At 39.3% G+C, this 14,350-nt stretch overlaps 1 protein-coding gene across 10 annotated transcripts in view; it reads right to left on the bottom strand.

Moving 5' to 3' along the window:
• Nucleotides 1–774: 774 nt before the first annotated feature.
• GOLGA4 (golgin A4) overlaps nt 775–14,350 on the bottom strand; it is a 126,146-nt gene continuing 112,570 nt past the window's right edge. For 8 of the 10 annotated variants that reach the window (XM_040479768.1, XM_040479760.1, XM_040479764.1 and 5 more), the window contains 3 exons: nt 10,646–10,732; nt 4,169–4,230; nt 775–1,457 (listed from right to left, as the gene is read on the bottom strand). In XM_040479768.1, coding sequence (XP_040335702.1) covers nt 4,201–4,230; nt 10,646–10,732 — 117 coding nt within the window. In that variant the 3' untranslated portion in view covers nt 775–1,457; nt 4,169–4,200. The remainder of the gene's footprint in view (nt 1,458–4,168; nt 4,231–10,645; nt 10,733–14,350) is intronic. The other 2 variants (XM_040479762.1, XM_040479770.1) reach the window with 1 other exon arrangement.

The raw sequence follows: 14,350 nt of genomic DNA, 5'->3' as shown, positions 1-14,350 counted from the left end.
CTTTTTGATATGCTTATCTCCATAAAGGAGTTAGTAGGAAGTCATATGCAAATGTTACTAAGAGTCCACAATTTCTACCTTAGGACAAGCTATGTAAAAAAGGTAAGAAGTCATGTCTGTTGTCAGAAACCCTTTGGTGGCACAAAATTTTGCCCCTTAAGTAAATCCTGATTTAAAAAAAAGCGGGGGTGGTGGTTAAGAAGACCCTCTTCCCTTGCTGGAACAGGTGTCCTCAGAGGAGTCAGCTGTGGGTTATGTAGGAAGACCCCCCCCCCCGGTCATCTACCCACCCCCTCCCCGAGCTCCCCACTTTTTATCACAAAATAAGATACACCAGGAGTGCTAAGGTGCACACTGTCTGTACTGAGGTTCCACCTCGAGGCAGAGGTTAGGGAATACTTGGATACTGAATACTGTGTTTGCTAGAACATAGAGTGTATGAAACCCTCTGAACAGTTCCCATCTCTTGCTGTCCAGAAGACGCTCTCTCATTAAGTGTAAAAAAAAAAAAAATCAGAGTATGGTCTACTCCAGAGAGAAGAGGCATCTCCAAGTTGGCAGACTCCTGAAACATACACCATGAAGTATTCTTTTGTTTCCATACTTCTTCTAACTTGGTCATGCTGATTTTGAAAAAAAAAAAAAAAATCTTTCCAAATGGTTAGCATTTAGCTATCTTGACAAACAGTTCCTCATGATATTCACCCAGATAGAACATCATTTCCTAACTATTTTGAAATACAGTTCAACTTAGGAAACAGCACTATAAGCACATTTTATACAGTAAATAAACTTTATTTATTCTTCCAAGATGACATTGCCAACAGTCACAGATCTGCATACAATACAGTATTGACTATTTACAATTTACAGTAGTATTTTTTTCCTCTGAAAAATATAAGTACAAAAGCTAAGTAAACAATGAGGTACTGCTATTTGGATTTATCATATGTATAGCTTAAAGAACTTTAGCAAATATTCAACAAATCTGGATAAAATATTCAATTAAATGCTCTAATTTATCTGAAAAAAAATCCACTACGTTTCACCTCAAAATGTATTGCACAAGTCTTTAAAAAAAAATCACCCTAAAAATAAATAGGAAGGGCAAGCAGTTCTTTAAAAAGAGGGACAAAAAGAATGGAAGAGAGGAACATTAAATGAGCCCATAAGTCAGGTTGAGTTATTCAAAAAAATCTCTTAAACGACATAAAACTCTTCCCAAGAAAAAAACTGAAGAAAAAAGAAAAAACTATCACCATTTCTCCACTGATATAATCAATCTGAAAGGCAGTCTGCAGTATTAGCTGTGGGCCAATGTCAGATTTTTCTTGGTCTTTGGCTCCATAAGGGGCCCTGAATAACAGCTTGCTTCTCCAAGAGGCAGATGCAGACAGTCCTCCACGCTTGCCCAACATCACCACCCCATTTCCTCAAGACGATGATCGGAGCCATGACTGGAAAAGAAGAAAGGAAAAAGGGTAAAGTTAAAATAGAATTATATTCTACGGTCTAGGGAATGAAGTAGAAATATTCTAAATGGTAAACCCTACAAAAAAATCTTCTAAAACTTAATGTTCTTGGAATGATCTGACCTATGTAGTCCGTGGTCCTGGAAAACAGGATGCTTCCGCGAAAACTGTAACTGCCACCTTCCACCAGGTTGTACCTGGAGAAGCCAGGAGGAGGCGGGCTGACTTGGGAGACCCTCACAAGGCCCCAGCTGCTCAGACTGCAAGAGGACACACAGCTCTTCCCTCTTCTCTTTGTGCCGATCTTTCTACGTATCGCAATTCTCCCGGGATGACATGCATGGCAGCAAAGGATGGGAAATGAACAAACTCAATCTTAAAGACTAAAAACGCTGAGAGAAACAATGGTGATGAGTGATTCCTAATAAGGTTTCTCTGATTAAAACACTGAAGCCAGTAGCCCGGGTAAGTTAGAATGCCACAAAAATAAATTACCAAATAAGATTAATGGAGATGAACTTTTTATACATATTTAGCAGAAAGAGAAGGTTTTAAAGTCTTCTCCATTTGTAAATGAAAAATATAATCCACTGACACTCATGATGTACTCCCCGTAGTGTACTATGTATAAAACCTGCTCAATAATCATGTTGGTCCTAGAAGCCTAGAGAAGATGAAAGATCTTCTGTCATATTTAAGTTCCTGTGTCAGATAGTATTTTGAAACTTGGCTTGTGCTGTTTGTGGAAAAAGAAATTCACGCACAATTCAATAATGCTGCACAGTGTCAGTGTCATGTAAGACAAAAAAAAAAAAAAAAGCTGGGAGAACATTTCTAGTTTAAAAGAGACTAGAGAAATTGGGGCGCCTGGGTGGCTCAGTCGGTTGAGCGTCCGACTTCGGCTCAGGTCATGATCTCGCAGTTCATGAGTTCAAGCCCCACGTCGGGCTCTGTGCTGACAGCTCGGAGCCTGGAGCCGGCTTCGGATTCTGTGTCTCCTCCTCTCTCTGCCCCTCCCATGTTCATGCTCTGTCTCTCTCTGTCTCTCAATAATAAATAAACATTAAGAAAAAAAATTTTTAAAAAAAGAGACTAGAGAAACATGACAATGACATGTGATGTGCAATCTCGGAGTAGATCATGGAATTTAAAAGTCTCTGAAAGACATTATTTGAAAAACTGGAAAAATGTGAGTATTTACTATATACCAGATAACAGTATTATGTTAAATTTCCTGAGAGTGATAAATGTATTGTTGAGTTTGTAGGAAAATGTCCTTTTCTTAAAGATATTTGCTGAAGTATGTAGTTTTCTTTGCAAGTAACTGTCAAATGTGTGCGGGCACAAGTGTTTGCAAGCAACGGTCACGCCATTACAGACGGGAGGATATATATGCAGAGAGAGAGCAAGTGAGAAAATTTTGCAAAAGGTTAGGAATTGGTGAATATCGGTGAAGGGTATACAGGTATTCACTGCACTAGTTTTACTAATCCTATGTTTGAAATGTTTTAAAATAAAAGTTGACATAGTCAATTGATCCATCAACAGAAATGCCGGAAGCGTGGTCACTTCCAGTGATAAAGGACGGTACTGAAATGCAAGAATACAATGACAAGCATGATGCAGTGTTTACAACATAAAAAAAAAAGGGGGGAAATGTTAAGGGATTTATGAGACTAAAGACAGTTCTAGACAATCACTAAGGCAGGTTAATTGATACATAGTAAAACTGAAATGAGACTCGAATGTGGGCATAAATGATTTTTAAAGCTAAGAGGTTGAAAAAGAAAAGCTGTCTACTGGCATTTGAAACCTTAATCCCACTAGCTGAATACTAGTTGAATTAACAATCACAATTAACAATCGAATTATTTCAATTATAATTAAGCTCTACTAATTGCAATCGAGCTTGTTTGTGATTTGTAAAAATTCCAGCCAAGTCTGAGGCAAAGATGTACAAAGATGTACCCTAAATTTTAAGGGGTGCCAAGTCTAGCTAATAGCATGACTACTACACGGAGGCCACAGCAGAGGGGTTTAAACAGTGAAGACCCATGACTGTGTGGAAACAATCTAGATGCCTCCAGTTCAGTTAACAATATGTTAATTACTAACAGCCACACTCAATTGAAGCAGGCTGCCCAAGGGTCTCCTGGGGACAGATGTTTTCTTGTTAGACTGTACCATCCCCGGAAGTAATAAAATGATACTTCTTTTAAATCAACTTTACTAGCCTTCACGATTTCAGGCTATAGCCTTGATAAGTGGACCTTATGATGTTTTGAAATCTGGTTTCGTGAAGTATATCACTTCACTTCTATCTAGAAAATGATTTTTCATTTCTCTCTCACAATTTTTATTGATTTCCAAGACTATGCTTGGGAAATAAAAACAAAAAAGATTATAAAATATATAATTTCTTTGAGTTGATAAAATTTCCAAGAGCAATTTTAAAACTTTCAATTACTGTTTAAAGAAGCAAAACTTCCTAAAATTGTATAACTCTTCCGGTGGTGGTGATTATTAATCTATTTATTAATCTGTAAAACAAAATTAACAGAAAACACTTACATCAACACACAGCATAATCATGTGCTCATTAAACGAAAAAGCACAAGAACTCCAGCAAAATGGTTAGTATCATGCGACACATTTGATTTTTGCACAAAAGACACAAGACATTATTCTTCACTCACCACATGCTAACTAAGCACAGACTGATGGTTACTCAGAAGATACCACTGCGAGGTGAAGAATACTAGAAGCCAGGAAGAAAAAAAGCTTATTGGGTTAGTTTTAAGACTTAATATAACATAGAGATTATATGTGTATATGAACTTCAAAGGACTAAACAGAATGTGCTTAAAATTTTCTCAAATCTCCCCCAAGTCAAGGGAGGCTAGGCAAAGCATAAGGAACCTGTAATAAGTCCCACCCATCCTAAGAAAATATAGTAATTTGTAGCTGAGATTTCATTTGCAACTTTAATTTAAAAATGTAAGCAACTTAATTAAAGATGCTTTCACACTTTAAGTAAATATTTATATAATATTAACTGGGTATGATTATTTGCCTTATAGAAATATTTTTCATAATTCCATTAAAGTACACATGAAATTTGATTTATATAATATCTATCAATTTACCATCAACAATCGGGGGGAAATGGTGACGAATGTGAATACAGTAGGTCTATATGTTGAATTATCATTCCTAATATATGTCAGTTTTATCACTGAGTAATTTGCTTATAATTCAACAGTATATCATCAGGAATGGTTCCAGCAAGGATAACCCAAATTGAAATTTCCATTCAAAGGGACCCAATCTCAAACATAGTTTTTACTGTAGCAACCTTCTTAAATTAATTCTTTGTCCTATCTAAAATGGTCATAATCTAAGATTATTGATTAGCTTTCTGGTTTGTTAAAAGAGCATCAGTAAAAAAAAAAAGGGGGATTATTTATAAAATGACTCTATTCTTAGCGTGACCAACCTCTGAAGCATCATTTCATTTACCTTATTTAAGGGTACAGTTAGTAAGAAGCAACGAAATCAAAAGACAAACTAGAAAATAATATTTGCAACACAGCACACAACACAATAAGGTCAATACCCTCTTGAAAAACTTGCAGAAGTATGCAAAATACATATATATGCATGCTCCCTGTGTCTGTGCTTGTACGTCCTGAACAACTGCAAACAACCTAAGTGTCCATGAATAGGAAACTGGTGAACTACACTGTAGGACACCCATGTAATCATACAATCGGCCACTGAAAAGAATAAAGTACATCAATTTGTAATGAGGTGAGATAAAATAAAAATATGTGAAGTGAAAAAAGCAAGCTGTTGCATTCTGCCATTTTTATAAAATAATTAAGTGATTAAAAACATAACTATAAGTATATATTTATAAAGCTTAGAAACCCTGGGGATATTCACCAACTATTTACAAAGATGATTGTGGCATGGTGGGAAGTGTCGGGAGGCTGAGAACACGAAAGTCTCCCTCTCTATGTAACAGGATTCCGAATCATTTGCAATGTCTTCTTTGGCGATGATCACATATTACGTAATTCTAACAGAATCAAGAGTCTAACCACTTTTGAGACAACAAATGTGTACTTTATCTGTACAGTTTTTTTGTTTTGTTTTGTTTTCACTTCACAGCAGTTCTATTTGCACCTGTTTCCTGATCCGCCTTCCAGGTATCCACTGAGCCCGCGCAAAGGTAGGCCTCTTCTGGGATGGAAAAGTTTTCCAGCTAACAGTGCTGAAAAGTGTGGATGAATCTGTTAACTCAGAAGAGATTTTTAGAATTCCAACCGAAGGGAGAAAAGTGCGAAACACGAAGTACAGACGGGTCAAGGGCAAGCATGGATCGAGAACTGGACACAACACAAAGGATCAATGTGAAAGAAAAGTAAAACACAAAGGCAACAGAAAATCAATCTTTAAAAGTGACTAGAGCGGATGGGATGAAAAGAAGCCAAAACTTCTCCATCAGAAGAGAAAAATTTTCTTTCAACGAGGTCATCAGGAAAATAGCTGTCTAGGAGAAATAACGTCGCTTTGCTAGCACCCTGAAAAGGAAAATGCATTTCTAGAAACATTTTTCAGAAGAGATGTCTATATAACAAAAGAACCTCTCAATTTCAAGAGATGATTTAGCACCTGATTGAAACAAACTTTCTTAATAAAATTACCCTAAATAATAACACTCTCCTTTAATAAAAAAAAATCTGATGGCGTACTTTTAGGGCAGTTTTCTTCAGCACAAAATAGACGAGCCCAAGACTACTTTTGTATTCACTCTTGCTCCTACCCTGTTACTCAAATATCCAGTCTGCTCTGCCCGTCCAAACTGCCTAAACCATCACAAAATGAGGCACAATAAGCTAAGAGCTGAGAGAAGGTAAAAGGCTGTTCTCACGAAGATAAAAGTGTGTGCGTTTGGTACGTGCGTTTTCTTTTGAACTTCTGCCTATTGTATAGAAGGCAATTTTTTCCCAGTTGAAACAAATTCAAAACTTTAAAATCTACAAATAATTGAGAACTTTAGAAGGAAAGAAGCCTTAGGAATAGAACAATCCACCGTGCTCATTTTACGAGCAAGGGCCAGAAACATGGAAAGGGCCTGCTCCAAGTCTACCAGGGTTGGGCTGGTAAGATCCACACTCACCACAGCAGTGCCACTCGCTCTGATGGGGACAATTTCTGAGATGACGTCATTCCTGTGAAATGACCTGCCTGTCCTACTGACGTCTTTAATGACCGATCTCACACACAGTAAAATTAACTCACCAACCTAAGTCTCCTTTTCTAGGAAAGACTAATTCTACACCCACATGTTGCTCTCTGGTGGCTAAGGGATCGTCACCACCACCCCTGCCACCATCTCAAAAACCCAGGGCAGGCACTATAGTCTGGCCTTCCAATAATGCTAACAAAATGATGTTCGTTTTGTGAAGAACCTGAGGCTCTGAGGCTTGTCAATGAAGGACGTAGGACAGTCCCTCTCTACACATCACAGCCTTCAGATAAACCAGAATTTAATTATGCTCTACAATCTAATCTTACTTGACAGATAACGACTTCTCATCTATGAAATGTAATCTTGAAATTAGGTTAAACTCTGAAACCACTTATTAAGTAATAACTGTTGTGATCTAGAATGGGGTGTTTCGAATACAGACTGTAAAACTCACTGAGGGGAGGGGAAGTAAAATAAAAAGGGGATACACTGAGAAAGATCTTACCAGCAGTCACAGTCACATTTTTGGCCGATGCCAAAAAGCTAATGCGTAATCACCAGAGTCATGAAGCCAGTTTTTAGACGGTCTCCTCCTACAATACCCAGTAAATACTGCAAGCACTGATGTGGCTGCACGCTGTCAGCTCTCAGCGCAGTTCACACTCTCTCTCCAGCATCCCAAATATTAATGGATGGGGAGGGCAGCTCTGAAACGTGTTCGGGGTTGTTTTGGTTTACTTTTCCCAGCCTTTCAGCCTTCACAGCTAAAAATAACAAAGCACTCAAGGTTGCTGATTTTAAATACGAGGGAAAACATAGCTCCACATTTATAACAAATTACAGAAGAGATCCATTTGGAACATACGTTTAAAGCTAACACGACTAAGTAGTTTTTAAATGTTCACTTAATAAACTGCTAAAAAGGCTAGTTTTCTATATATTTATATATCTTTCTATTGGAAAGATAGTTTCTATATTTACATTGAAAGAATATAAATACCTTTCTATTGGATATCTTATCTTTCTAGTAGAAGAAGATATGTCACTCTTTTTTGCAGTGTTTTTTCCTAATCAGCTACAGACACTGGACAGGAGTAAGAAACAGGCTGTAATTCCAAGACACCTGTTCAAAGATAATGATTCTTATTGCTCATTTTATGAATGACACCGGTCTTAAAGGCAAATGTGTCTCTTGGTTCAACCTCCTCAATCAACAACAATCTTAATCTTCCATCAAATATAAAAACACAATCATGAATCACTATCAAGTACCAAGAATCTCAAACCAACGAAGAGTGGCTCAAATTGATTTATAGGCCATCAGTGGGCCTCACTTCATGCTCATTATAAGTTATTTCCTATTTCCTAAGCATCTACTTTTATTATCTGAATTACATGACTTAAACATATCTTTCATTCATGCATGATAAATGGGTACTACCTCTTCCCCCGAAAATTAAAGGCTCCACAGGGTCAGCAACCATTATCTTCCACGTCTTCAATGCTCCTATACCGGCCACAACAAGCAGGAGAGTATGTGTGTGCTGACTGCACTCATTCATTAAGCAAAAGATAATGACGGATAAGACTCTGCTTAAAGTAGCAGTGGAAAGAGCGGTACTTTCTTCCTGGGCAAATCAGCCTCTGAGACAAGGGAGGATTATTTCAGGAAGGAATAAACAGTCACCATTTCACTCCTATCCAGAATGAATACCACTTTATTCAGGAATAAAGAATGTAATGGTTTTCAAAGATTTCTTTTTAGTGAAACTAAAAAAAAAAAAAAAAAAAAATTCCATCTCCTTTAAAAGGTTTTTTTTTAACATGGTTCACTATTTCCATGTGTCAATTCACATGTAATTCAATTAATTCAATTAATTCAATTAATTTCCTTCAAGGCGAATCAGTCTAAGACTGCATGTGTGTATGGGGTGAAGGGGGATGTTTCCCACCATATCTGCCGTGGCCATGACTTAGGATGAATCTAAACTGTAAAGCAAATCCGGATAAAATGTAGCCCAACAATGAGAGTTTGCCATACCCCAACATCAAGATGATAAAGAGGCCATGGGAGAATGAACAAAGGTGCATTAGATCATTTAACAATATTTTCTTAAACAGGCCATAATGACAGAATCATGTTGACAGGTTCCAATTGCACTGGAGAGTTTTATTTACACAAAGGCAAATTCAGTGAGGAGAAAAACTACTCTGAGCAACTGCATTTTACAACTGTTTGCTATAATTTAAAACAACATTCTATTGGTGAAGGGCATACATTATAGTGACATACTTCTTATAAAAAATATGTATAACCAGAGGGGCTCAGCTGGCTCGGCTGATTAAGCATCCAACTCTTGTTTCGGCTCAGGTCATGATCTCAGGTTCATGAGATCGAGCCCCATCTATACTGCACTGACATTATAGAGCCTGCTTGAGATTCTCTCTCTCTCTCTCTCTCTCTCTCTCTCTCTCTCTCTCTGCCCCTCCCCTACCTCTCAAAATAAATAAATAAACATCAAAAAAAATGTATAACCAGAAATAACTACAGAGGTATAACAATGTTTTTCAGGCCACTAGATACCAGGGAGGAATACTTTCCAAAAAACACTTAATGTTAGCCAAAATAATTGTCACGGTCTCAGAAAATATACAATAGGTATATGACAAAATATGCAATAAAGTACTAGGACAAAGGTCAGGGATGCAGGGATGACCTTGGAGAAAGCGATGCATCAGAAGAGAGAAGCCATACCTGGCTGGCTCAGTCAGTAGGGATACAATTTTTTTTTAATTTCAAGCAGACTCCACGCCCAATGTAGGGCTTGAATTTATGACCCTGAGATTAAGAGTTGCACGCTCTACCCACTGAGCCAACCAGGAGGAGCCCTGGGATGCAGCTCCAGGTATCTGGCCTGGAGAAGAAAAGCCTTCCATTCAGGCCATTGACCGACTTTTTGGTTGAGTTCCATAGGTAAAAACCAGAAGCAATTGGTGACCACTACTAGGAAGGAAGACTGGGGCTCAAGAGAAGCAAGAACTTTTGTTAAGAGACGCAGCCTGTCGAATTAAGATAGGATGCTTTAGGAGGTAATGACTTAGTCCCTACTGGAGATAGTCAGACACAGGCTAACCCATCACTAAGGAGAAGACCTTTGCTTGCTTCAGTGAGGACAGAGAAGAGAACAGCGGTGCTGAAATCTTAAACAGGTAGAGAAATGGGGGAGGACAAGACGAGGAAGGAGAAAGAGAAAGCTGAGGCAAGACCCGAGACTCCCCAACAAATTTCACACTGTGCTTAGAATGATCTTTTCTTACTGCATTACTGGCCCAGAGCAAAAAGAAGTCAGGCAAGAGGATGTTGCATCATTTATGAAGTGTGTATTTATTTCATTTCAATCACATCTGACTTCACACAAAGGTTTCTAATAATTCCGTTACCTACATCTCCTTTGCTGGGTATCTCAAAAGCTCAAAAATGCTTACATTCTTTCAGTCAGAAGTACCGTATTTGAAAACCACTACGGAGGATAAGGAAATGTAATACAGAACATCTAACATCATGGTGTAATCTGATTAAGAATTATTCCTGGATATACCAGGACAAATGCCTTTTCTGTCCTTTCCATAAACAGCCCGGGTTCTGGAAATCCCAGATAGCACGTGTAGGTGTTAACCTCATAAAAGCTATTGAAAAAGACTGTTCTTTCCTTGAAGACACCAATTCCTATTTGCCCTCGGTTAAACTTTCTTAATGTAGATTCGCTCTCAGTTTTTACGCTACAGTACAATAAAAATGAAACATTTAAAATGTCTTTGACCACCTCAGAGTCTTTGTAAATGAAACAGAGCATGCGATAAAGTCAGAGATTGCGATAAAGTCATCTTCTATCCGTAGCCTGCTTTTAAAGCTTACCATTAGCCGAGCATCTTCTCTTTCCAAAATTTTCTGAGTCTGATCATCAGGGAACTTCAGGACAGTGGTTATAACCTTCGCCATGGTCTACAAGAAAAACAAGAGATGATCACAGACAGTTGAGCAGATGACGTTTCACCCATTCTGACGTGTTCGGCTGGTGGGATTCTTTAGTGCTCTCAATGGAAGCCACGACCAAAGAAGTATGATGTGAAGATATTAGTCAAGGAAATCACAGCCAACACTAGAATTTCCATTTAAAAGGACTCTCCACAATGCCTGGGTTGGTATCATTTCAAGAAGATGCAATTACAATAGCATGAAGCTATACAAAGTTCTAATGCTCTTGGCCCTTTATCGTATTGAAGTGGAACTTTATTACGCATTCATTTTATAAGGCTTTTCACTTATAGAAATCTATCTAGAAAGTAATGTATTGCCAAGCTCTAAATCATCAGAAGTTCAGCTTTAACTAAATCACATCATATATCTCATAAACATGGGCTACTGCATGAACATGAACATGCTTAGTAGGTATGTTTTACAACATGCAGCACATCAGCCTAATAGAAATACAAATTACGTTTTAAATAAACACGAGATGTTTTGTTGGGTAGAAAACATGATGAATCGAAACATTACACATGGTGGCTTGCAAAACAAGATCATAAATTGTGCAGATCTAAATGCATATACCGTAAGTCAGACTGTCACCCATAAGCTCGTGGAAAATTCTCCTCAAAGGTTGAAATTCCCTATTTTGTATCAAGATGAGATGTTTTGAGGGAGACAGAGAGGAAAGAAGATACCTTATGAAATAAGATACACTCATGAAATAAGTAGGATAACAAGTTCAGTGCTTACATACAAATTCAGGTGCTAGTGCTCTCCCCCAAGGATGCCCACAGAGGACGGCAGGGGCACCTAGGGAACTCACTGTAACGTTCTTTGTTCACAGTTACACACACTGTGTGTGTGCGTGTGTGTGTGCAGGGGGTGGGGCTGGGGACTAGAGAAGGTCACTGAGGAAAAGATGACACAATAATCAAAAATTTTACATTTCTCGGGGTGCCTGGGTGGCTCAGTCGGTTAAGCTTCCGACTTCAGCTCAGGTCATGATCTCATGGCTCGTGAGTTCGAGCCCCACGTCGGGCTCTGTGCTGACAGCTCAGAGCCTGGAGCCTGCTTCAGATTCTGTGTCTCCCTCTCTCTGCCCCTCCCCCATTCACGTTCTGTCTCTCTCTGTCTCTCAAAAATAAATAAACATTTAAAAATTTTTTTTAACTTTACATTACTCACATCATTAGAAAAAAAGGTAGAATTATCGCCAGGAAGGAAAGAAACTAACATTTTTTAAATTCCTATTATGTGCTAAGCCTAGGCCAGGCACTTTACATACTTCTAATATTTGTTTCAACTAACAGATCAACTAATACTATTCTTTAATCACAAACCCCATACGTGGCAAGGTTTCAGCACCCTTCCCTCCTTTTACCTTTGCCTCTGCCATTCTGAGAATCAAAAAAAAAAAAAAAAAAAAAAAACCACTTAAACTCTTGGAGAATTCCAAAGGCATTTTACAAAACCCCTTATCCTTTAAATTGTATTGCCTAGACAGAACAGTCTTCACGTTAAAGCGAAATCGAGACACTAAGCATATATGTGGCCTTAAATGGCAAGAGAAAATAAGAAGTGGCTAAGTTTTTCCGTATTCTTTTTATTAACACTCTGAAGCAATTTTAAATGGTTTTGGTATACGGTCTACAAAGACTGTTTTTAGGAAGCAACAAACACCTAGAATTTAGGGACTCATGATTATAGGAACATTTCTTTACTGTCAATAGCTTGTAAGGTTCAAAGCACCCAAGAGTCCGTTTATATTCACTATGAACCACACACACACATGCAAGTATGTCTGTCAAAAGACCCCAGAACTGTCGCTAGGTGTTTCTTCACGTTTCTAAACGTTAATGAGGAACCCACCTCTAAATTCACCAGTGATCCTGAATCTGCAGCAGATTACCCAGCAAAGACTTAAAGCTCTTCCCTGGCTTACCAAAACGCACTTACATGAAGAAACCCAGGCTCTCTCTGCCTGTCAGACTGTCTACTCTACGTACAGGATCCTCGGGCCCTGGGAAGTAAGGAAAAGTTCAAATGAGCCACCTGGTGGAGAGGCTGTGTCTCCTGCCAGGTCTTCTTTAAGGAGAGGCTTTACTAAAAGGTTACGATGAGAAACACTTTCTACCGAAAAGGAGAACAGACTGAATTTTAGTGTCCGTCACAGCACGGGAGGACCACAACCCGAGAGAAGGAAAGTGAAGAAGACAGAGGAAGCTTCATGCCGTAAGAATGTGTGTCCTGCATGTGGTCTTCTTACATAACTCATCTGCCTCATCAAGGAAGGAACACCGTGTGCAGAAGCAGAGGAAGGAACACAGGGGGGATGACACACATATCCCGCTGGACGAGGGTCAGAGCACAAAGGCCACGACACACACTGGCTCATTCTAAGGCCACAACCCGGTTTCCATTTCAAACTCTTTGTTACTGTGTAGAAATTAAGGAGATCGGTGAAAGATGTGTCTAAAACCAGCTCTGATCTTGTCAACCTCAGCTCAAGGGCTAGCCACCACCCCCCCCATGCCTACAGGCAACACTCAGAAGTCATCCCGGGCCCTCCACACTCTGTGCAGCCCTGGAAGGAGTCACTTCCAGCACACAGATCCAGTGTTTCAGTCGGACCAGACGACTTGTCATTCCAAAACCCAATGTCCTGCCTTGGACCTTCTGTCTAGACTTTCCCTCCCGTCTGAGCGCCTCTATTAAAATCAAACCACACCTGCATACACCTCATCCCGCTTTAAAGCCCAGCAGATACACCTGCTTCTCCACGATGCCCCCCTTGACCTTCTCACAAGCAAACAGGAGAACTCTGTGCCTCTCTTAACAGCCCCGGCTACGTTCTGCATCACGTCAAGCTTAACTACAAACAGCTCCACTTTGCTACTGTAGAATAAACTTCTTAGAATTAGGGACAGTGTCCAAGTTCATCTTCTTATCCATCGGGATGATAAACAGAAGGCCACATGGAGCAAGCGCTCAATAAACATGCAGTAAATTAAGCAGAGCGTCTGCTACCGATGTTCTAGATTGACCTGTACACTGTGATGGCACAGTGACAGCCTCATCATTTGTAGTAACCAGGTGCACTGAGTGTTGAAGACAAAAGACCAGGGAGAGCCCTGGGCAGCATGGCTTCCCAGTCAGGTGTCAGACGGGGCGTGGGGACATCCCTTCCAGCTGTCTCCTCAGGCACAGCCTCAAACCAACCGCACGGCCCTGATGGCGCGAGCTGGTGCCCGACACATCTCACGTTTGCGCCGGGTCTTTCTTCAGGAGGACTCAAGCTCTGTAGGGCTCCTACCCCGCACAGTTCACAAACTCCAGAAGACACGGTCTGAGGCACGTAAGTAATTTATTTAGCGACACTGGGATCACAGCTTTACATTCACAAATGAACAAATACGGCTAAACTGCTGATGGGTTTTTTTTTTTTTTTTTTTTTTTTTAAGATATATCCTTCTCCCTTCCCTACAATAACAAGGTAACATTAAATTATTTACCCCACCTCAAATACGGGCTGCTATCCAATACAAGCCTTAATAAGAGGAAGCTATATGTCATTAGCTTTATTTATTTTTT

The sequence above is a fragment of the Herpailurus yagouaroundi genome, unplaced genomic scaffold (genome assembly GCF_014898765.1).
Source record: "Herpailurus yagouaroundi ecotype Mexico unplaced genomic scaffold, PumYag 159, whole genome shotgun sequence".
Classification (NCBI taxonomy): domain Eukaryota; kingdom Metazoa; phylum Chordata; class Mammalia; order Carnivora; family Felidae; genus Herpailurus; species Herpailurus yagouaroundi.
The sequence above is the reverse complement of the archived record's forward strand: the minus strand, read 5'-3'. Positions and strand labels throughout refer to the sequence as shown.